Raw genomic sequence first — 25,600 nt, 5'->3', positions numbered from 1 at the left:
CAAGTGACAACTGGAAATGTAGGAACTTGCAAAATACATAACTTCAATTACACATTTGGACTAGATTCACTACAAAGACAAAATGTGGAATACCTACCAACTGGACGGTGAACAAGTTCTAGCTAATTGACTTCATTGTCAGAGCTTGGTCAGGAAAAGTTTACACCTGTAATTTTCTTTTTTTAATTTTGGTTTTTCAAGTTTTCTTATTTACTGTATTTGTCATTTAATGTTACAAGACTTAACAGGATTTTCTCAAAGTATGATTCAAAGTTTGAAGAGGACATTAGTCTCCCGTATGGCTCTACAATGAAGAATTTTTGCAAATTTTTGCAAGATATATCGGTAAGTAGATGGAGTCTCTCAACAACAGTAACACAAACACTTCACTAAATCAAGTATGGTCACAATCACATATGTAATGCAAGAGGATTTATTCATAAATTCCTGTACTTCCTTCATAGTGCATAAAAATAGACATCTCTGCTTATTCAGTTTTTAAAAATATGAACTGTATAAAACAAAAATATTAAGTCAGAAACAAAATCAGTCAGTACGTATAAGACATGGCAAAACATTTACCACATTATGATGATGAAATATATGTCAGTAAAAATGTATATTGCACAAAAGGCACCAGTAGATTTATACTAAATAACTGTATCACAAGTAAATTATAAATTTCTTAAGGAATTCAGCTTGATCACAGAGTAAATATCCAAACAGCTGCTGAGCATTTCACATATCTCAAATTGAAAAATGTCACAGTCAAATTCTTTTGGCTTAAAACTTGATCAAATCCATAAAATACATTCAGTTCAGGATTTCAATAAATAACATTTTAACACCTTCACAGTGTTATCACCTTCACAGTGTCACCTCAAATATTTTTAAAGTTTGCTGTGAAATCTCAGTTTGACGTTCCTTCTCTTGAGCACCTTCAGAGATAGTCTGCTTGAGGTAAAGAAGGACTGAGTTTGAGTGCAGGGCCTCTTGATAAAGTCAAGATGTTCTTTGTTCTGGATGAGCTCCAGGCAGGTACAACAGCTGTGAGCACCATGTTTTAAGTTTTTGGGGACACACCACTTGGGTCACTTGAGATTTAGCTAATCTGGGAGGGGTCTGGATCCGTTGACTGCAGAGTCATTCAAGGATGAAGTGGTCAGGAGTTTTGCAGGAGCTGTAGCAGACGGACAGAAGGAAAACAGGAGGTAAGGTGAGACAATGGCTGGGTTACCTCTCACAGTTTTATTATACGTTTTACTTAAACTTTTTATATACTTTCTCATTATATTATACTTTGTGGTAGTGAATAAATCCCTAAACCTCCCCAAAAAAATCTCAATATTTATGAACCTGACTAAACTGTATATTGAATATTAGAATTTCCCAGTTTGGGATCATTAAAGTGCATATCTATCTCTAGCTATCTACCTATATTGAATCATTTTAAATACAGGTAGTCCTCAATTTACGAACAATCGGAGATATGATAAGGCGCCCCGCCTAATCCCACTATTGTACAGTAGTTCTCCTTTCTTACACAACCTTAGCAAGTAGCACTGCTGCGTTCGCAACATTTGCCACCCACCCCCTCAAGTTGTCAAATTAAAAAGACTGTGAAAACTGTATGTCCTACCTATCAACTGCTTCATGTCTTGTCAAAGACAGTCTAACGGAGATGTGGGAGGAAGTGGAAGGAAGCAATCAGTGTGAGGTGTTTCAAGTTTTTGCAACTGTATATATCTAAGGATACTGAATCAGTTTGCCAAAAACAGAACTTTTCTTCAAAGATTGCAACGAAAAGATCCCACTCTTAAACCAGAGACGAAGGGGTATATAATACACACAAAATAATGAAGCAGAGACAGAGGGGCTGCAGACAAATATAACCTACTAAAAGTAATTTGTTATAGTTTATTCAGTTAAGTCAAAAAGGGTTACCCAAAACCTACATCCAGAGACCATTAATCTTGAGTTAATCGAGCCACATTAGTAGCAGCACCGGAAACCAAAAGCATGTGTTTGTTGACCAATCTGTGACATCGCTGTGCTTTCATTTTGGCGCTGCTCTTTACAGAACTGCTTCAGTGCAGCACCTTGGGATGGTACAGAGCCTCTTCTTTTCCTTTCGGCTTTTCCCTTCAGTGGTCGCCACAGCGAATCAATTGCCTTCATCTAACCCTGTCCTTTGCATCCTCTTCTCTCACACCAACTATCTTCATGTCCGCCCTCATTACATCCATAAACCTCCTCTTTGGTCTTCCTCTAGGCCTCCTGCCCGGCAGTCCACAGAGTCTGAACTGCTTTTTTTTTTTTAGGTCCCAAGAAGCTTCTCAGTGATTCTCACTAGTTTGATCCCTTCAGAACTATTTAGGTGTGAATTGAAAATGGTCTTGCCACATGAAATAAAGCAGACACAAAGCCACAGATAAGAGTGTGCCAAATAAATGAAAGCAGCCTAACTGATTTTGGCTATGAGCCACTGGCAGCGATGCAGAAACACAACCATAGAGCATTCATGGAAAGTTTGTGTTGTGGTATCAGACTGAAGGAGTGGATGAGATAGTTACCATCTTATATTTAACACACACACACACACCATATATACACACATATACACAAATACTGTACATTCATTCATCTTTTTGCCGCTTCATCCGCTGTCACAGGTTGTGGAGAGCTGGAGCCTATCCCAGTTGACTCAGGGCGTGAGGCAGGGGAAACTACAGGCAAGACACCAGTGCGCCGTGGAGCCACACAGAGACGCAGACAAACACGCACACACACACACTCATTCCTACGGTCAATTTGGACCGGCCAATAAGCCTGAAGCGCATGTTTTTGGAGGTGGGAGGAAGCCGGAGAACCCGAAGAGATCCCACACAGACACGGGGAGAACATGCAAACTCCGCACAGAGACCAGAACCCCCTTGCTGTGCAGCAACAACGCTACCCACTGTGCCACCACACACACGATATCTGCATATATACACACATACACAATTTCTCTGTATGGAAAACCTACATTTTTAAGTATTTAGATGGTTTATCGATCATTAAGGTCCTTTTCATCACAATTTTGACAGTAACATACCACTTCTGCAGTACAATACTGTTGAAATAATGCTCACAATGGTATGATAACGAAGTGTGTTCCAACACTACTTTTATGCAGACAGAGCGGGTTGTGAGTGGTTAAGACAACTGGTGGAATTGGTAGCACCAACTTTCGGGGCTTGATCAACCTCCGTTGCTGCAGAACTGCTTTAAGTAGTTAACCCATTTCTCCTTCGCCTTTTTGTATAAACCTGAAATATACCTATACTATAATTTAAGAGGATATGTACTCACACAGTGAATCAGATCTCAGAGAGCTGCTAAGGATTGTGCTGTGGCCTTTAATGGAGGACGAAAGAGCAGCCAGTCTCCAACTTCTAGAGGTGGCGTCCAGTTTCTCTTCCTGGAAGAGGGCAAAATAGGATAAAAGTGTCTTATCCAGATGCCCGTTTGCCAGTTAACGTGCAGTGAATATTGTCAGATCCCTAAAAGACACCTCTTGATACTCAGTTATTCTGTTGTGAGGCCCATCGTGTCTCTCCTGTCTCCTAGACATTATATTCAACATCACAGAACTAATCTCTGAAAAGTCATTTAAAAGCTCTTGTAGCTTAAGCAAGGAATGCAGTGTAGGTTTTTGTTGTAGGCATGGTTGACTCTGATTAAAATGGACATCTTCATCCATCCTTTTCCTAAACAAACCCTGGGCAGCTATTTCACTAATGTAGTTGCCACTTACCACTCAACATGAGTCATTTAACAAACCAGCAGGGCAATCTAGCAGATTTCAAGCGTTTATAGTGACTGCAAGACTATTTAGAGGAGGATGAAAACTACTGATGGCAATCAGCTGTCAACAGTGATGTCCTGATGGTTCCCCTGATGGCATTATACCATAGAAAATGACTGTGGCAGTTAAAATTCAAGTTTCATTTAGTGTACCTTTGTGCCACTGCATGAGCTTGCCCCATTCTCCAGTCCATGATGCATTACCAGCATGTGAAATTATTCATATATTCATACAAGTTGCAAATTAGGTGAAGTGCACATTAACAGCAGTGTGGGCGAGCTACGATCATAAATGGCCCTCAAAGTCAGGTTAGCCTTATCCAAAAGCACTGTTGTTTGAACAAAGCAGCACAATTAGTGACTTAAATAGAAAAGTGTGGGCTGTCGTTGGGATGTACTCTCTATTGTAAGGGATAATAACGCAAATTTGTCGAGAATACAGAATTTAATCGGCCTGCATGTTTGTCGTACCCTGTACTCTTGGATTTTACGCTTGGACTCCTCCAACTGGTGCTGCAGATCACAGATGATCTCTTTGTATTTGGTGTAACGCTGCTCTACCATCTCCCTCTGACGCTGTGACTCCTGCAGGTAAAAATGGAGGCTGTGTCATTACAACAAATCAAAACCTTGCCTACTTGACTTCAATTAATGAAAATGAATGTTTCCTGTTGTCAGGTTCAAAAAAACCTAGAACATTAAAAACACACTCACAAAAAGGAGAAGACAAGTTATATTTTTTACTCGCGAGGAGAATGGACTGAGATATACTCAGTTACAAATCTCCAACCCGTTCTGAGCATACACGCCGAAAACCTCTCTTTTTATTTCATTTGGGCAGTCCCTGTTTACCACACCTACCTTTGAATCTCAAAAAGAAAAAGAAAAAAAAAAGATCTGCACATTAAATGAACTCACCTCCAAATCTTCAAAGTTCTCCATCAAACATTGCGTTTCTGGAATGACCTCCAGGTGGTCCAGCGCTACTCTTGTGTTCTGGAAGCAAAACACAAGACATCACTTTACATCACAATTTCTTTCTAAGATAGTAGAGAAAGCAGTTACGGAAATGTAACACACAGTGGTACAACCACAGAAGTTATAGACACTTAACATGTACAATTACAGTATTTTTTATCAGTTATGCCATTTGAAAACAACAACAAAATGAAATATAAATTAAATGCCGTATAGACACAAGCACAAAGCTTAATACTATGTAATAATATGTAAATATAGTATTTCCACTAGTAAATAATGTAGTTCGCCAAGAGTTCTGTAGAAACCGTTTGGTTGTCTTGCATTAGATCCTTGCATTAAAGCTCGTGCAATATATTTTGAACCCTAATTTTTTAAGCCTTAACATAAAAAATGTAATCTCAAACATTTTCTACGGATTCACATTCATACTAGTGAGAAATTTAAAATTGAGTGCTCAAGCCTACACGGTAACAGACATGCCTGCTCCTTTCGTAAGCAAATTAAGGACAGCTAATCGAGTCAACTGCAATCTTTGATTCTTTAACTGCACAAGCTTCACTCTGTTCTATTCACCTCTCCACAGGATGTTCTAATAACCTCCCCGTTCCAATTCAGGTACGTATAAACTGAGGCACTTGTTACAATCTCACACTGATTGTTAAACAGGACAGAACAATACTTTACACAATACAGAAAGACTGTTGGCTGATTCCCACCACCCAAGCTGAAAGGAGGAGGAGGCGGTGTTGAGTCGTTAAAGTAAAGAGAATTTATTTGACTTGACACAGCTCTGAGGTGTTTCTTCTTTCACACAGCAGTTCATTGAACTTTGCATTCGGTAAGCACACTGCATAACTGTGATGGATGGACAGCGTGCACTGGACAGCTTCATCAACGTTTTCCATTCAAGTAAAAACGGTTTGGGTCAATATGACCATTTAGTAGCGCTTAGTAATGTCATACTGACATCTAATAGGTGGTAAAGCATGCTGTTGGTGAAACTCAACAGGGCGCTTAGCGAGGTTAATACAATATTGAAAGTACAGCATGGTTTTTAACGCCCATTAGTTTGACTTATGATGATTAACAGATCTCTGAGCCTTGACTAAAGTAATTTCTGGGCCTCAATTGCCTCCACGGGTTGATGAAAAATTGACAAACTAATGTGAACCTGCCTACACTGCTGACTCATGCTAAAACTCACCATGACTTCTAATTACTGAACTCCAGGACAGCCGACTAATCAGTTTTTTGAAAGTGAGCATACAACTTTATGTCACCTCATTATCCAGGTAAAAATCAAATCTTACCATCTCCAGATCCAATATGCGATCCTGTAAAAACACACAATCAGAGCACAATTATTTGATATGCATATAAAAATAAAAGAAAGACCAGATATTGTACTAAAATCAGTGGTGACTGTGAGTCCAGGTAAAAGCTCAAAATGGAGGGTAAGCAGACAGAAAGCCAGTGTATGTGGGAGAACAGAGACAGAGGAGAAGACTACAGTTCTTTAACAAACCAGGTAAAGGGGAGGGGGGATGGTGGAGGTGAATAGAGACTGCAGCACACAACAGACTTCTTATCGCACACACACCAACATAAAGACAAACCGCTCTCGCTGCTCATCCGGCTCCTGACTGATGTTCCCTCTCTGATGATGCATAAGTGATGTCATGCCTCTTATCTACCAATGAAACACACATATGCCACCCCCACACCACCCCAGCCCCACCTTCCATCGTGATGAAGGTTTCTAACAAGAGTGCTTTCTTTTCCTCACCCCCCCACCAACTTCTTACTCACTCTATCATTCCACTCTCTCCTCATCCTTCATAATTAAAAGCTCTGCTGGGTCTGAGAGGCCTGATTAATTGCACACAAGCTCTAGCAGGTGCCATCCTGCAGCCACAGATGGGATCCTGGTATCCAATACAAACACATGCACACTCACAGTGGTACAAAAAGAACAAATGCTTAGCAGACACTTTTGTGTGTGTTTGGATGTTTAATGGTGAATAAAGGGCCACTGGGGTGTTGGAGGCCAGTCCAATCCAGATGAGGTGAGTTGGTGTCCTGCCAAACCTACATGCTGCTCTATTGAAAGACAGAAACAAGGTCTCTTGTGGCTTATAAACTCCTTGTGGCCTTGTGTCTGTGGTAATTACATCCTGCTTCAAGGCGGTGATGTATTGTAATGGTCAGTGTTTGTGTGTTTGTTTGTTCGTTCATCTGTCCGTCTGTTTGTATGTCCACCAAATATCTTCACAATCATTGCAGATAGAAAGATGAAACAAAAAGCATATTACTAGGCAAAGGGGATGAAAATGATATGATGACCTTGACCGTGAGAAAACTAGGTGAAGGTCAAATTTTAACTTTTGTACAATCAGGAACCGAGTAAGATAGACGAGGGAGAAGGCCAGTGTGAGTAAGACCATAGATCAAAGCTAGTGCTTTGGTCAATGCCAGTAGGTCAGAGTACTAGCTTTGATCTTTGACCTACGCAAATACAGTAGGTCAGGGTAAAATTTTTAATTCAAGGGTGTTGCAGTCTGTGACTGCACTGGTTCTTCTTAGCTAGTTATTCAAGCATGACTGCAAGGACTACAGCAGGCCAATGGCTGTGTAGTAATACTGTATTTACAGCACTGCATCACAGAACTCAGATGACTCAGGCCAACAGTTACTCATCATCATTATCAGTCTTCAGATTTACCACCAAAAACTTTTGAGGTGTGTTGTGTTAAATTTCAGATGAAACTTCATTCTGTTCTTGGAAGAACTTCGGAAGGTAGGCCACTTCTGAGAAGGTTTACTTTGTTCAAGGGTTAGAGTTATTGTATTGATGATTTGATTAACAACGGTTAGTAATAAATGTGTCTATTTCAGCTTCATACAATTACTAATGCATGATTATTTGAAGATCAAACAATTTACCCTGAGATTCATACAATAATAAGAGGGCTTGGTCCGCCACATTTTCAGATCAATCCATTTAAAAATAGGGGGATAATATACAGCTCAACTGCATTTTGCATTTTTACAGACACATATGAACAGACAAGAAGATAAGGATGAACGTATAATGCTAACCTGAAGGGTCTTCATTTCCTCCTCCTTTCTTCGACTCTTCTCCATTAGTTCTGAAAGACACATTGAAGATGATGATTTCATGCTGTGCTCAACAACACGCCGGGGAGTAAAGTATAAACTCTATTTACAAAGAACTTCACAGTAGCCAAGACTGATAACAAGCTAGTCAATGTGAAGCATTCATGAAAGGATGCCAATCTGCAAAATAGTGAGTGCTTTGCTGAGCTATTATCAATCATGTCTTTTATTAAGTTCACCCTCAAAGACTGATTCAGAAGCAAATGGACTAAAGATATTTTGAAGAAAACGCCAACTTGGTGGTGGCTATTTTCAGGTATTGAATTTTCTTCGAGGTTTCTAACACATTGTGGGGGGGGGGGTTATTCTAATAATCATGGCTGACCCTCCCAGCATAATTATGAGTCATTATGGACAAAAGTGGTTTGTTTACATACTGGGGCATCATGTGAGTATTATCATGTCTGGGGTAAGATAATAAGACTGTCTTTCACTTTGTGTGGTTGATTGATGGTAGGGTAGATCCTCAACCCTGTTTGGAAATGGTCTTTCAATCAGATGTGTTCTCAACAACAATAATGACCCATAATACCATTTGATAAATGTTTGGGTTCAAAGAAGGACCATATTCCCCGAGGTGGGACCAACAGATGGCTTTTCTGAATGGTGCAATGCTAGCACATTGGACTATAATTACAGAGAGCTTAATTTCTCCCGTGCAGGTGTTTGAAGTCTCTGTACTTTTCATCTATCCCTTCTTCTGACATCATAGTCTCTTCAAAAAATCTTTATTGGTGTTAATGACAAACAAAATAGGCCATTTTCACTTTGGGTGGATAAAGCACAAAATGTATCGCTGTTTCTCTGGCAGTTATTGCTCATTAAGAGAAACTGAATTCAAATGGAACTTAAGATGGGTAAAACTAATTTGATTTCAAAAGAAGTGTTAAAGTTCACACACATTAAGATGCTTTCTCAAACATAAACCATGACTTCAGTGCTTCATTGATATGAAGGAAGCGGCTTCCTTTTAATTACAGTCAGTTATCTTCAGATTACCAATGATATATCCGCCGCAGCGGGTCATGGGGAGCCGGAGCCTATCTCGGCGGCACAGGGCGTGAGGCGGGGGACACTCCGGGCACGACGCCAGTGCACTGCGGAGCCACACACAAAGAAATACAACCATGCATGCACACACTCATACCTACGGGCAATTTGGAATGGCCAATCAACCTGAAGCGCATGCTTTTGGAGGTGGTGGGAAGCCGGAGAACCCGGAGAGAACCCACGCAGACACGGGGAGAGCATGCGAACTCCGCACAGAGCGGGACTCGAACCCGGGTCCGCCGTATTTTGAGGCGGCAGCGCTAACCACTGTGCCACCGTGCCGCCCCTCCTTTTAATTACAATTCAACTTAATTTATGCAAGAAAAATAAATTATGAAGGAAATGCCTGACTGGGATGCAACAATCAAAATGATTAGAGGTCCATCAGTGAAGGAGTAATGTTTTATTTTCAACCTAGTTTTGGTCAAGATCAAAGCTTTTTCATGGTTGTTCAGTAAACACACATTTCATAGTTGTACTGTACATTAAACACAAACAATTACAATTTTTTTTCTTCATTATTAGCTCTTCAATAAAGACCAGAAAGCCTAAGTAGTCTCACATGATCATGTGCTTTCACATTCTATATTGGGTGTGTTCATGACATGCTTATATGGCATTATGACCACTGTGAATCAGAAGCAGAAACGCACGCACGCACTAATTAAACACCCGTGTGTACCTCTCTTTTCAGCGCTGACAGAGTGTAGCAGCTTTTCCTGTTGGTCCAGGCGCTGCAGGAGAACATTTTGTTGTGTGTCCCGGCTCTGTCTGAGCACCTTCAGCTGTTCCCTGGTCTGATGATACTGCTTCTTTAGGCTCTGTTCTCTTGTCTGGCTCTCCCGCACCTCCTCACACAGCCAGCGGAGCTTGATCTGGTTGGTTATATAAATAAATGCATGATTGTTTTGGATGGGGCTGATGAATGATGGGTTTTGTGGGGTCCTATCATGAATTCCTTTTTTCAATCATCTTAAATTTAAAGGGATCAGAGCACTGGGGAAGAGGGAATTACATACATAGGATTTTGCAACTAAGACCTGAGCTTCTACCTTGAAGCACTGCATGCCCTGGGACACAGTAACATGTAATTGAAAACAGCATGAGATAAAATGTTTAATTGAAAATCAGATTATAATTTAGAATTTGATGACGGCAACATATTTTAAAAAAACTTTCCTGTTTAGCAATTCATCAATGCTATACTAACCAGAAACTCATTTGTCTTGGAGGGAGAGATGCCAGGAGACAATTACTGTTACAAATTACAACCAAGGCAGTCAGAGATTGCAACATCCTGCGAAACCCCTGAAAGCAAAATTTTACCCTGACCTACTTTCAGGGTAGGTCAGGGTAAGTCGCGGGATGTTAGTCTCTGAAGTCAACAATTTTACCCTGACTTACTTTCATAGGTCAATGGTTGTGAAGATATTTAATGGACAATCACCGCTTTGAAGTGGGATGTAATAAGATGAAGAAAATTAACAATTTGCAGTGTTATGAACTTATAAATTCATAATGTTTAATTTGCAGTTTAGAGGAATAAAAACCAGTAAAATGAAGCATGGCTGAATATTTTAGCGTGATGCATTCAACAGGTCTTTGTTTTGATTATGATGGATAGAAATGCTTGAACTTTAGCTTAATTCTTGTCAATATAGAGTTAACAACAAGTAAAATACTAACAACCACATATCTTTTGTATCTTTGGTAGGATACTTGTATGTTTAGACCAAATTTCTACATGTTTTTCTTATCATTAATCTTCTATTTATATTTTTTAGGCCTGGAGAGGAGCATGATGTTCATGGTTAACTGTTTTGTTTTTTAAATTAAATAACTGATCATCTAGAATAATCCCCTGAAAGGAAAAGTCACCACTGATGCAGCTCCTACCTTTGTCTCAGCTAACCAACGATGGGGATCTTTCACTATCCCAGGCTTCTGTGAGATTGCCTGTTAAAGAAGAGAGATCAACACATAAAGATGAGCTTTGTAATCTGTGTTAGCCGTCACTGTAATAAAAAAAAAAGTTTTTCATGAAGCCAAGAGTGAAAGGACCCAGCTCTGTTGACAGGGCTCATCTTTGGTAACACGTACTATTCTGGAGGTCATAGCAAAGCATCGGTGCAGCTGGTCAACATAGTGATGGTGCGTGAAACTGTAGTGACATCTTCAGTAGCACAAACACCTCTCACCTACATCTTGTGACACTAGTTTAAGACAGACAATAAACAACTGCAGATGCTGAAGTAGTGTTTGAGAATAATGGATATGAATGAGAACAATGCAGGCCATTCTGCCACACTGCTACCATAAAGACAAAAGCCATACCTAACAACCTGCTGTACAGACAAAAAGAAAAAGCAGATGACACAACAAAAGCAAACTTCTCAAAAGGGAACATATTTTTTTTAACTACATGCAAGAGAACACATGTATATGCATTATCAACAGACAAAGAAAGCAAACAACAACATTTTTGGACTCTTTCTTTTCCTGAGTAACAACCATCTTACCACGCACATGTCAGCCATTCTTTTCAAGCTGTCGCTCAAAACCACAGGCAATCAAAAACAGTTTCATTAGTCATTGTAACGGAAGCTTAAACTACTGCATTGGAAAGCTGCTGTGTCGAAGTCCCTGTTTCAGGGAGTGCACAACCATATGGCAGTATGTCACTGTGTGGGATGAAAAAAACATGCCTCTTGTTCTTTTTACTCTTTCTAAAGCATAAAAAGTAGCTCTGTGCAGTGGTAGACATAAAGGAGGAAAGACTTGAAAAACTAAACAAGGAGCCTGGCAGTTGAAAAAGCTATCTGTGAAGTTGAAGGGAGAGAAATGACACTATTTTCTTAACATCATTGATGTGGAATCCAAATGTGCCACTGCTAATTTGCATGCGTGACTGCAAGGTTCATATTTATCTTTCAGAATGCAAGTACAGTAGTCAGTGATTGTGTGTCTTTGATTTGTTGACCTACTACTCAAAACTTAGAAGCAAAGCAGTTTTAAGAGAGGTGAAAAGAGGAAATCCAGAGTTTAACAGCTAGCAAAGGGGAATGAGAAATTGGTGTTTAAAGATATTGATATATTATTTCACTTCATTCAATACTGTAAGTGATGGAAAACAAGATATACTGAGAGCAGATTCTGAGAACAAACAAAATTCTAAAACAGAACTATGTTTTATAGTTTACAATTACTGTACTGTACTTCCTTGAAAAAAAGATGTGAACAGGATGTAAATCACAACAGAGTAAAATAAGGCAGTCAGAGACTGCAATGAAATAACATTTCACAAGTACTTCTGTAGAAATGATGGAGGGACCATAAAGAAATAAAAAACCTGATACAGCCTTAACATGTGAATTGCATGCCATTAAGCCAATCAGCAGTAAGTCTGACTTCACTTGAAGATGACAGATAGTAGACGAGGCGAGGCATTTGTTTGCATATCCGCTTATAGCACTGCTGTTTTAACTTAGGGAATCCACATGAGCAGATAAGAACTGACTGGCTCATTAGTCTAGAGCAGCAACAGAAAACTAGTTACATCATTAGCATTTGATCGGTGCAACTGAAGATACACTATGCATTATATACTTTAACGTATGGTAGTCTCAAAGTGTGTATGTTATGTGCAATCAACTATTAATTTCTACATATTTAAATCTTTTCAAACTCAATGATTGGATGGAAGGTACATTTGATCTGTTTTTATCTGTTACTGAAAATAAATAATGGCTCTCATTAGAGTATAAAAAACACAACCAAATATGTGCTGTTATTTCAGCCAAATTACATTATCAGAATATAAGAATTCATTGGCTTGTCGAAGACCTTTGGACATCTGGACATCATTTTGATGAATAGGCTCACACAATATTGGTATATATGAGCAAGTCCGTTTTCAAATCCGTGGACAGCGACAACAATATGTGTAGTTTGGTAAGTCTTTCTCTTTGGGTCAAAAGGTACAACCCAGGGTCCTATACTGAGACAACTCCTATTGCTATCTGCTGCACATTCTGCTCATTGGGATCATCTTGGGAGTCATCTTTGTTGTTTTTCAGTTATTTAATGTAACTACCAATTATGATGAGCATCAAGGAGAAGTAGGAGAATGAGAAGCTACTATTTCAAAACCAGTCATGAATAGTTATCTGACTGACAACAAGGCAGTTAGCAAAGAGCTTGTTGATACTTCACCAGTTTCTGTCAAGTTTACACAGGAAAGGCTGTAAATCTTTATTTATTTATAAAGAAGGAATAGGTAAATTCACATTGTACAACAAAACCAAGCAAGAAATGAATATTAGTAATAAAATACCTGAAGTTTGTCTTCACCATTCCTAGCCAGACTGCGGCAAGCTGCATCTAGTTCCTCACCCATGGAGGTAAGGACAGTCTCTTGCTCTGCTTCCATTCTCAATACCTTCTCCTCGAGTTTAACAAGCTCTGACTGCGAAGAAAGTCTCTGCTCACTTGATATAACCTGTGGAGAAGAGCCAAACAGGATACTGTGGATGCAAATTAAAGCTTGATGTGAACTGTGTCTAAGTTATGCCATTTGAACTTTACAAGACATACAGTACATTAAGCAGGGAGCAGAGAGATCTAGGTTTGCTTGTTACAGGGTAATATAGTTGTTGTTTTTTCAGTTTACCAAATAAAACATAAACAACAATCTTGGGCATCAGGACTTACTTCCTCTTTCAGTAGTTGGTATTTCCTGTGGAGAATGGAGTGTGCCTCATCTTTTAAGTTCAGTTGGGCTACCAGCTTATCACACTCATCCTTCATCCTATCCAACCTGATTTGCAGCAGCCCACACAGTTCCTTGGATGATGCTGCATCTGCCTAAAAGTGACAAACAATGATTTTGGTTCAGAACTGACCAGTTACCTGCTCCTAAAATATCAACTAAATGTAGGTTGCAGTTTGTGTATCTGGAATTTCAATCTGGTAGTGTGAGTAATACTACAGTACACTACTGCAAGTAATACAAATACAATTTCAGGTGCCATTTGATTGACATCATGTCACAACTGACATATAGAAGCTGACGGTGTTCAGCCGAGACTGAAATCTGATCCTGAACTGAAACAAAGAAAAAACAAAAAAGAATAAATGCTGTGAGATCAAGAAAAGAAAAACAGAACATGCAAAATTAGTGCTGGGGCAGCCGAGGAATTGAGACAGGAAGAGACTGAGACGGAAGATGGAATGGAAGAAAAAATAACTGAGAAGATAAGGGCAATAAAATATTTTTTAAGCTTCTACAGTTGACTGTATTAAAATCATAACCCATGATTCTGGTTTCGCTATATAAAGACATGCTGGCCATCCTAGGGATAGCACCCACAAGGCAGTGCATTAAAACATTCTAGCAAAGACCTTTTTTCCTTACCACATTCAGAAAGGGCACCACTACAATGAGCTGTGTCACATATTAACGCAATTCTAATGGAATAAATTTTACCTAATCAGCCAAGACTATACCCCTGAAGGAACAAAGTACCCATGAGGGCTCATCACTGGAGATCACTGGAGGGGGAAGTAACTCAAGTGGAGTCCTCTATCTCCAACACATCTGATGAGACATCTGAAATCTTCTGTCAAGAGTTTTTAGATATCCAAGCTTGGAGCTGTTGAGCAGTCATGAAAATCCACAGGGTAGCACACATGATTAAGAGCTCATCTACCCTTGGTTCACCCATACTCCGAGAACAGAGAAACAGCCAATGAAGAAAATTACTATAATGACAGTTTTGTCTGTGTCTCACTGAGTCAGAAATAGTTCAGATATTTTGCGTCTCCGAGTTATCCTGTGTTGAATTTAAAATGTATGCCAATGACACTATAAATGCCAAGTTTGTGATCTTTGCCTTGGTGCAAAGAGAAGAATTAAAAAATGAAAAGAAAATTGTCTTAAGTCCACTTGACTTTAACATTTTTAAAAAATTACAAAGTGACACATTTCATCAATAATGCAGAGCTCAACATTGTTCTTTAGAAGGGTCTTTATGTTCTTTTAAAGGCACACTTAAACAATCTAAATCTTTATTCAGTTTCTTGCCAACCATAAGCATAGAGGATCAAGGTGTGTGTGTGCGTATGTGTGTGTGATAAATATGTAGCTAAAGAGGGAAACAGGTTAGATCTTGGCAGACATTAGTATTAATAAACAAGTTATAACACTGCCAGTCTATTTCGCAGAAGAAAACAGGTAATTGATTTGTGACCTTTTTTCATTCTTCTTACAAAGTTTAAGCTACGTCCTTGGCTAACTTTTAATTGTGTAGATATAAAAATTGTATCATGAGTCTCTGCAAAACTAAGTGTGAGTCCTAAACGGTCTATCACCTTCCAAAGCCTACATTTTTCTTACCTTAACCTCATTCATGCGTGCCTGAATTTCATCTCGCTCCTGTTGGCAGAGCTTGAGCATGTCCTGCGCCTCATCTTTCTTGGTCCTGCTCTCCTCCATCATCATCTTTACGTTGTGCAGTTCTTTTTGATGCACTTCTCTTTCAAGTTGAAGCTGCTCTCCGAGTGCAGCTCGTTCCTCCTCTACTGCATGCAGCTTGGCCTGTAGCTGCAAGGCACTCTTTTGATGATCCTTCTTGGAGCTCTCTTCCTCAACCAATCGTTGGGCTACTTGGACATGGGCTGCGGTCATTTGCTTTAGGGTGGACTGGAGCTCAGCTTGTGCTTCCTCAGCTTTCTGATGGATACGGGCCTGGCTGTCAGCTCTCTGATCCAGCCTCTGGTTCTCCTCTTCCAGTCTTGTCTGGAAGGTGGCCCGACGCCGATTCTCCTCCTCTAGGGCAGTTGAGGCCTCCCTTACCTAGATGACAAAATTAATATTTGATCAAATCTCCTTTTGATGACTGATTAGAAGCACCGTTCATTACACATTCATTTATATCATTCAATACTACTTCCACTACTACTACTACTACTACTTCCACTGATCGATAAACAGAATAATCTGTGACGAAAATGAAAGAATACTTCTAACTAAACTACTGTAATTGTGTCAGCGTCCCTAGTGATTTGAGAGATATTTTAATTTCCTGGATGTTCAAACTTCACACCTCTCGGATTTCCTGCTCCAGTGACAGCTGCCGCTGGCGGGTTTCAGACAGTTCCACTTCCTTGCGATTGAGTTCTTCTTCACGGTGGGCCAAACGTCCGAGGATATCAGCAAGCTCTCTGCGGGTCACCTCACTCTGATGACTCAGCACCTTCACCTGGGCCTGAAAGCTCTCTTTTTCCCTGGCTGCCTAGAGGGAGAAAGTGAGAACATGGGGGGGAAGCAGAATTAATGAATGACAAATGAAGAGAATCTAGGTAACGGAGTACAAAAAGGATGACTTCCAATAATGACCAGAACCAGAGAAAGAGCGAAGAAAAAAAGACAGAGGGAGAGAAGCATGTGCTATACTAACTCTTGAACTGACAGAAAAATGGTAGCGCTCAACTCTGATAAGGGACAATGGACGAGTCTGTTCAAGGCAGATTGAACAGACTCGTCCATTTTCTTTCAATGGATGTTGCGGACTTTGATGTAGCTCAAAACCTAATCATTTAATTGAGCACTTGAGTCTCTCCTCAAATTCATTAACAGGCCAGGAATAATTTTGTAATTAAGTCACATCACATTCGCCAGTTCTGCCTGTGAGCTGTGAGGCAGCTGACTGTCAGAATGGAGGCAACTCACTCAGCTCTGATAGAAAATAAATAACTGGGAGGTGACTTTGACGCGAATAACAAGTTAGCTGCTAATTAAAACAAAACACAAGGGTTATAACACAGTTCGAATAAGTGGATATATAAATAATTAAGTTAATTCAAAAGATATCATTTAAGGAATATCATCTGAGTTTGACAAAAACGTTTCTGTTGAACAGATAAAACAATAAAATAAAAGAGTTATAAATAATAAAAGACATAATTCCATAAGAATCCAAACATTTCCGCTTTCTTGGGGTTAAAAGTTGCATGAATATAAAGCTCCACAACATCTTGCATAAAATGCTACTAGTATCTATGTGAATTAATATTTATCATGCAACAATGCATTTATGTAATGAAATCTACCCATTCGTGATTCGTTCCAATATACAGTATATTAGCAGCTGCTGTCAGGAGGAAGGAAATAATCTTGTAAACCATTACAGATTCTGAACTGTTTCCAGTTTCCAGACCACACAATGTTATAGCAATGAGAAGGATGAATGATCCCTCAGGACAGGAGAGAGAAGACTTTCTCTTAGGCTATTAAAGAGAAATTCTTAAATGGACATTTAATATTGAGACATAAAACTTAAAAGTGAACTCGAGATCAACACACCACTGATAGCTGAACACACCAACAGGAAAGGTGATTGCCAACACCAATAAGCTGCAAAGCTAAATTCGAGAAGCAGTATCCGAAGAGTGAACATGACATGATAAAATTTTCAGGCCTCAATGAAGTCAAAAGTGAGGATTCTACAGAAGGACTTTTGTAGTTGTGTTAACAGAATAATTAGCAGTCGTGAGAGTTACACGTTCTTACCTTAAAATAAATGAGAAGAGATTCTTTATTAACGTTAAATTTTCATAATTCAACCTCAGGTACATCAGTTCCCTGCACTGATTTGATGGAAAAATCTTTCTCCAACATGGAAAAAAGCCAGTATTATAAAGATCAATGTACCTAGCCACAGATGCTGCTGAAGGCTATGATGTCCAAAGTCTGGTATTGAATGCATCTGTCTCAACTGACCTGCGAGGCCTTGTCGGTAAGGGATTGAGCGTGAGCCTGTGCATCCTCCATCTCCTTCTGCAGTCTTTTGCACTTTGTCCTCCATCGGTGCACAGCCTCCTGGGCCCTGGTCTTCAATTCATCTCTTGTCCTCCTGCTCTCCAGGAGTAACGCCTCTGACTCCCTCTTTTCTGCCTGACCCCGGCTCTAAGAGAATGAATGACTTTATAGAAATGTGTATTTACACTGAAACTGTGCTTTTATTCATGTGAGGGTCCCAATATCTCCCAAAGGTCTAATTCTGAGGGGGTCATATTTCATTCAATTATTGTTTTTTTAATTCCTTTTTTTTGTGCCAAGACTGAGGCACCATTCGTAGAGTACATCCATTTGAAACAACTACATGAAACATCTTTCATGTCTTTGAATAGAATTATCTATCCGCTGATGAATTATACATTGACCAATTAAAATACCTGTATTTCCTTCAGCTGTTCCAGCATTCGTAGCTGCTGCTGTTCCCGTCTCGCCAGGTCTGATGACAATTCCTGGTATATTGAATAGATTAAAAGGTCAAGGGCATGCATTTGTGAGTGTGCATGTGTGAATGTGTATGTGCGTGCATGTGTGGGTACGACTACTAATGGAGTGGAAAATAAAAGAAAACAGGAGAGGGAATCAACATCCGCTGTGACAAAACTACTGTGATACACACCTCTACCCGTAAGCTCAGTTGAACTCTTTCCCTCTCCTTGCGATCCAGAGCTTTCTTCAAGTCTTCAACCTCACTGAGGACTGACGCTGTCTGCACCTGGAGTCGCAGATCTGCAACTTCTTTCACTAGGTCCAAAGGATCTACACACAAGTCTAGTACACAAACATTTGGGCATATAAAGTATTGATACAAAACTAGGGAACAGGTGGCTCAACAACTCAACAACTATGAAAGACCTTGGCATTGTCAAAGTTTCCATTTTTTGATTACCTACAATCAATAACATTACAAAAACAGTGGGAAAGTGGAATATCTCATTCCATAAACTATAACAATTTTCATTTTATTTCTGCAATACAGGCAAATAAAATATCTGTCCTTTCATAAACACTGCTCTTGCCACAACTTTGCTGTGCTCACTCTTGATTTCATTTACGTGTTCACAAGACTCCCATTTGAGATGTTGGAAACCAGAAACTGCCAATGTTAATTAATCAACTTTATTAATCCCGTAGGAAATTGCTAGTCCACTCTAGCACACCCTGATGGTTAGTCACATGCATATATACCTGTATATATTGGGTACAGGCCTGTAAATCTCACACACACACACACACACACACACACACACACACACACACACACACACACACACACACACACACACACACACACACACACACACACACACACACACACACACACACACACACACACACACACACACACACACACACACACACACCCTGTAGGCATGGCATGCAAGTGATGGGGTGGTATAGCAGCGGGCAGCTCCTTTATGGTGCGCCCAAATTAGCAACTTAAAAAGGGTTCGGCGCCTTGCTCAAGGGCGCCCTGGCAGGGCTTGGGAGGTGAACTGGCACCTCCCACGGCCAGTTCACACTCCGACAGTTTTGTCCGACAAGGGTCTTTTACCAACGACCCTCCAGTTACCGGCCCAAGACCTAGTGGACTGAGCTACTGCCGCCCCTGTGTATGCTGTGTACACTAGCTGAACAGGTTTACAGACATTTATATAAATTTTAACGAGAAACATTCCTGTACAAACACATCAATCTTTTAAACCATCCATCCATCACCTGCGTGTCAATCCCGCTCTGCCTTCTCCACTTCTGTTCACCCAAACCTATGTTTAGTACCTTGCTGTCCACCTCTTCCCTCCAACCTGTCAATGTGGCTGCCATGAGATTGGGCAATGAACTGGGCGTTCTGAAGTTGAGTCTTCTCCTTCCTCATTCTTAATATATCACCCCGCAAGCCTTCCACCTGGGGAACGTGACATAAAAGCCATTCAGGCTATCTGGCTCTAACATTTTCTTGTAAGATGCTGCTTTGTTTATTGCACATACAGTACACACAGCTATAAGCAAACCTGCTGAACTAGGGTCTGTCTGCTGTCCTCTGACTGTTCAAGTAATCGTCGTGCATTCTCCAGTTCCTGATTCATCTAATATGGGAGGAAAATAAAAATGTCAGAACATTATATAATGGGGATGTGGTCTGGGAACAGACATAAAAGTAGGAATACAAAGTAGTGTCTGCCCCTGTCAAAAAGTAAATCTTTACATAGACTAAATCTACAGTTTCTAGGTTTAGGAAGTGTACAACATGAGTTAAGGCATAATTTATCAAAAAGTTGGGAAGTAGTTCCATTTGATTTAATAATGCTAAAAGCTACAGATATCTATTTCTATAAAAATAATTAATTACGCGATGATGGAAACTTTAATTAAAAAAGGAGTCCAATTAATTAATTTAATTAAAAGTACATTTATTTACACATATTTTCTCCTGCTAAGCTCCATCAATCAAAACTAGGAGAAGTCAAATAGGTCTCTTTGGAATATACCTTTGCCAAGTCCAAACAGACATTTTTGTCAGTTAAGCTTGTCTAGCCAATTGACCATTTCTGCACAATTCTGGGTCACTGTGGATGTTTTTGTGTAATGTGGGATAAAGATATCACACTGGTAAGGAAAGTAGAAAATAAATCATTCAACTTTGCTGTAAATGAGTATGTTCATTAGTTGTCGCATATATTTTTTGTTCAAAAAAACATTGTAGATGAAAGGTAAGGAAGGTCCGGTCATTTCTGATCTATTAAAGCTAACATGCTACAAATCTTAAATGTAATAATTTTAAAACTGAAATGTTGCATATTATTTCTATCAATTCACCTTGGACTTCTCCCTCTCTGCTGTCAGTAGCCTGGCTGCCATGGCTTCCTGTCGTTCATGATCTTGAAACTGGTGTCTCCCTGAAATCTACATGATGCAACATACAGGTCACAGCATATATTATAAGACCCCACATATTTAAGTTGAATAAGAATGCAACATGAGAGGTGTTATTGCAACACTTCCTCTCCCATCTCATCCTCTTGGAATGAGATACTGGCATTATTGTGGATTTGTGTAAGAGCTTAGATCCCACTCATTCTGAGCAGGCAGTGGTGATGAATTACCGGCTGCCAGTAATAACATCTACCCAAGTGACTCATCATCTATTTGATTCACATCACAGCAGGCCCATCAACAGGGAATTAATGTGCTCTCTGCTCTACCTCCTCTCCTGCTCTTCTGTAGTAAAAGAGATTGTTTTCCTCTTCATTTCCTGATGCTTGTTTATTTACCCTTAATTTTTGGACGCCCCAGGCCTTGCTAGTGTACCATTAGGAGGTACATAGAGGAGCTAGATGCAAATGAATTGGTAGCTACTATCATTACAGTGTGTTAAAACCTGGCTCACAAACCCTGGATGCAGAGCTCCACAGCGCCCCTCTGTGTTCTGCCAACAAACTGCGAAGGATCGATAGAAAAATGACACTAGATAGCTAACAAAGGGACAACAACAGGAAGTATTTTTTCAGCTCAACTATTAATGTTGCAGGGGGTTGAGGGGGTTACCGCCCCCTGAAGCTGAGAGCTTTTCAGTAATTCAACACTGATTTAGTTTGATATTGTTAATAAGAAAAACAAAATACTGCATATAGATTTAAAATACGCCAAAAAACTTCATGAAAAGAGAAGTAAACTTGCATATCTCACTTTTGCTATAGGGATACATAGTAAAAGTGACATATGCAAGTTTTGAACGAAAAAATCTTAATCATCATTGTGACATTTTAAAATGTTAATTTTTTTCTTAAAAATAGGATGTCATAATATCAAATAATTGGTCCTATATTAAAGTGTGTACACTGCTCACAATTTTTCTATCAAGACATAGCACAAAAAGTCAGCAGTGAGATGTGTGAAAATATCTGAATTGTGAGGGGAAGGAGTGTCACCTCCGGTAGCTCATCTGAAACCGTCGCCCGCTGATCAGACCTCCTCCCTCTCCTCACATGACTTTGCTCAGTCTGCATCTCTCTCTCCAGCTCCTGCAGACGCTGCTCCACACGAGACGGGATCTGCAGACGTTGAGATGGAAGATATTTTAGGTCACACGAATGGCAGCAAGGTCTGATAGATAAGACACCAGGAAATAAAAAGTGTATGTGAGGAAAATATCGAGCACACTGACTGGAAGCAATAAATTCATAATGTAAGAATTTAGTCAAATAATTACACCTCAACTTTATCTGATGAAGTGCACATCATTACATGTTTTAAAAAAACAACAACAAAAAACTCCCTTCCCCCAACATGTTGGCTTTAATTAGGTGGAGTGTATCTGTCAGAGTAGCGATATACAGTTAGCAGCCTAGAAACTGAACTGAAACGTTTGCAGAGTTTGACCTCACCGCGGTCACATTTGAAGATAAGGACATTAAATAAACATGGAAAACAAATACAGTGGGGAAAAGAAGTACAGTATTTGATACATTGCCAATTTTGCAGGTTTTCCCACTTATAAACATTAAGATTAAAGATTAAATCAACTTAATTAATTGACAAAAGGAAATTATGTGTCCACTCTAATTAATCTATGTTGTTAATCACATGCATAGTATATACAGTATGTGTACAGACCCGTGACACACACTCACACACACACACACACACACACACACACACACACACACACACACACACACACACACACACACACCTCATCTGCATGCTTACAGGCCTGTGTAGTTCCTTCATGGTGGGACCCAAATGAGCAATTTAAAAAAAGGGAAAGTGCCTTGCTCAAGGGCACCTCGGCAGTGCTCGGGGAGGTGAACTGACACCTCTCAACTGCCAGTTCACAACACGAAATTTTTTGCCTAACATATGTCTTGAGCCAGCCACCCTCCGATCCCCAGCCCAAGATTTAGTGGACTGAGCTACGGCCGTGCTCCAGGATTCCGTTTTTCACAATTGGTGGAAAATTTCTCAATGACTGTGACTGAGATGGCTCTAAATTTAGGATGCATTAACCATAAAATAAGGTGGTATAATTCAAGTACGGTGAAATAGACAGTTGCAACTCACTGAGGCCTTTCTCTGGGAAGATGTCACGTGGCCTATAATGTTCTCCATTGCACGCCTGGTGTCAATATCCTTCCTGTAGGAAAAAAGAAAATTTTACATATTTGTCATTCACTTTAAAAATCCTACTGTAGGATATTATTTATCAAAACGTAAGTATAATCATATTGCTTCACTTGATGAATTATGGATAAATTTTGTAATTTTATAGCACTTGCTCATTTAACAACACTGTTTCAAGTTCAAAGTCAATTCTAACAATCATCTTGTGCCATAATAATGACAAAGTTGAAATAATCTAGTGTCTTACATGGAAAAACCACAAATTGGAAGTCAGCGTGTCCTTCTGTTACCTATTCCTTCTAAGGATTTCTCTCCCCAGGTCATCAGACAGTCTCTGCTGGTCACAGCGTAGATCCCTCAAAGATTGATGCATCACATGAATCTATTTGGGACATACACAGATATAAATTCAAATTGATACATCTTTCCAAAAAAGTATATGTATGGTAGCTAGAGCAGAATCAATTGATTACAAATGCAAATGGGCTCCTAAACACAACAAAGGTATCTGAAAAGTACAATATTAATAAACAATATTTGACTTGAATCAAATCTTTTAAGACTCCATGACAGCTAGCATAACAATTTTCAGATGTACTGCTAACTCGGTATGCCCATTTGTGGAAACTCTCTGAAACTACATGACAGTCACAAGAAGCACTGATTGAGAGCTGGTCCTTCCCCATTTCTTACATCCTCTGCTGTCTGCTCGGTATTCTTGAAATGAACACTGGCAGACCGTGACCTCCTTCTCCTTCTTGGAGTGCTTGTATAGTCTTTCAGTGGAGATGTGGGGTAGAATCGCAGATCATCTGAAATAATACATTTACATGTGTTTAAAGTATTAAAGAAGAAATGAGCACTTCAAAAATATTACTCAAAGAAAAAACTTAGTGACGTGTAGAAAGTATGTGTGAATTCTTCATGAGTTTGTGTTCTGTTCTCAAGAAAATTATTTTTTTCTCTGTACCTGACCCAGAGTCGGCATCCAGATCACTAGAGTGCAGAGTTGAGGCTGAAGCTGAAGCGCTCTGAGCACTATTGGATCTGCCCAGCCTTTGAGACTGAAGCTGATTTATCGACTCTTCCAGATTCTCCTTGAGCTGGTGCCAAAAAGCAGACAAACACTAAACTTAGAAAACAAAAAAATGTAAGTAGTTTCAAATAAGAACAGGGAGAGGCTGGAGAAATACAGTACATAAAACAAAAATCAATCCCCTAAAATGATCTGAGAAGGTGAAATAGATGAGTGATAAAGTTCAGAAGAAGAGAAATCAGAGTAAATTCACTGGAACAGAACAAAGAAATTAGACAGTGACTTAAAAGAAGATAAATAATGATTAATATAACCCTGACCAGTGCCATGGCTTCAGCCTGATCATCTGTATGGTCTCTGTATCGGCCCAGCATGTGGTCTACTTTAGTCAAGTTTCTACTGGTGTCCTACAAGAAAAACAACCTTTATTAGCAATGACTGATATGAGTTCAGCATAATCAATGCAAGCTATGCATGAATACTCAAAACAAAGGTATTATACTGTATGTATAATACCTTTGTATTATACTGATGTCACCTACAGTTCTTAAATAAGGAACGCATCAGTTAAAAAGTGGAGTACTTGACTGTATGTCAACCGGACACAGAAGTGTGTCCACTATTTGTAGGTGGATGAAATGTGAGCAGCAGTCTCTTGTCTCCTACCTGTAAAGTGTTAGCCAGCGTGCTCATCTTCTCCGAGATGTCTGCTGGTCGATCACCTCCCCCATTACCAGCGGCTCCGGCTCTGTCCCGTCGATTTCTGCTGGGGACTGCACGCCCCCGAGGCCTCTGCACTCGATTGTCATGTAAGTCAGAATCACTGGATGTATCCATAGTTTGAACCCGAAAGAGTACAACAATCAAAGCCTGACTACACAATTCTGACGATTAGTGACCAAGACAAGCTTTGCCTTTGGGAAACGTCAGCTAATCGTTGACCGCAGAGTTAATCAGGTTATAGCACAAAGGCTGTTTAATAACTTTCTTTGCACTAGATATTTTTGTCATACCTATCAGAAACGAGAGCTTTGTCATTGTTAACTTAGAAACATACACGGTTAGAACGTTATCTGAAGAGCAAAACACTAACACCGTCCTCTTCCTAAACAATCACTGCAGGACATGGTTGTGATTGATGCTCCTCCTGGCTAGCAACAAGTGGCAACTACTTAGATAGTTAGCTAGCTAAAACCACGTTAGCCAACGTTTAGGCTTCAAACAAACCCGCAAAACTACAAAACACTGCATATGTCTAACGTAATAAAAGACATAATTTCTACCGCAGTAAGCATGTTCAAAAAGATTCGCGTTTTCCTCGCCGTGGGAGCGATAACTGACACATAACACTCAGCTTTGCCGTGCTATGGCAACTTGAACTAGCCGCGTCTGCTTAGGAAAACAAACGACCCCAGTGGCTCAAAGGACGACGGGAACTGTAGGCTCGGCACCATCGACTAGCGTGGGAATGTAGCATTTACTAACTACATGGTCCAGGAGCAGATGTTTGCGCCAGGACTGCCGCGCCTCAA

General features: G+C 39.8%; 1 protein-coding gene across 1 annotated transcript; it reads right to left on the bottom strand.

The window, feature by feature from the left end:
- Positions 1-349: 349 nt before the first annotated feature.
- Positions 350-25,448, bottom strand: LOC137613414 (centrosomal protein of 128 kDa). The gene is made up of 25 exons (XM_068342625.1): positions 24,735-25,448; positions 24,389-24,475; positions 24,003-24,135; positions 23,726-23,844; positions 23,323-23,414; positions 22,973-23,045; positions 21,841-21,963; positions 20,729-20,815; positions 19,924-19,998; positions 19,691-19,817; positions 18,531-18,682; positions 18,292-18,363; positions 17,837-18,022; positions 16,161-16,349; positions 15,452-15,910; positions 13,768-13,920; positions 13,391-13,555; positions 10,954-11,013; positions 9,740-9,932; positions 7,930-7,979; positions 6,141-6,164; positions 4,768-4,845; positions 4,321-4,434; positions 3,355-3,463; positions 350-1,180 (listed from the first exon to the last, which is right to left on the bottom strand). The coding sequence occupies exons 1-25, from the start codon at positions 24,903-24,905 to the stop codon at positions 1,107-1,109; spliced, it is 3,165 nt and encodes a 1,054-aa protein (XP_068198726.1). The 5' UTR covers positions 24,906-25,448; the 3' UTR covers positions 350-1,106.
- Between the last annotated feature and the right edge of the window lie 152 nt (positions 25,449-25,600).

The sequence above is a fragment of the Antennarius striatus genome, chromosome 19 (genome assembly GCF_040054535.1).
Source record: "Antennarius striatus isolate MH-2024 chromosome 19, ASM4005453v1, whole genome shotgun sequence".
NCBI lineage: Eukaryota > Metazoa > Chordata > Actinopteri > Lophiiformes > Antennariidae > Antennarius > Antennarius striatus.
Note: the sequence above shows the minus strand (reverse complement) of the source record. Positions and strands in the feature narration are given on the sequence as shown.

Excerpts from the sequence above, each read along its gene's own strand:
- LOC137613414 (XM_068342625.1), bottom strand. The coding sequence starts at position 24,905 with ATGGATACATCCAGTGATTCTGACTTACATGACAATCGAGTGCAGAGG. Across the intron at positions 13,921-15,451 it reads CACGCATGAATGAGGTTAAG|GCAGATGCAGCATCATCCAA; the intron begins GTAAGAAAAATG and ends TGTCACTTTTAG. Across the intron at positions 4,435-4,767 it reads AGAACTTTGAAGATTTGGAG|GAGTCACAGCGTCAGAGGGA; the intron begins GTGAGTTCATTT and ends TTTTACCTGCAG.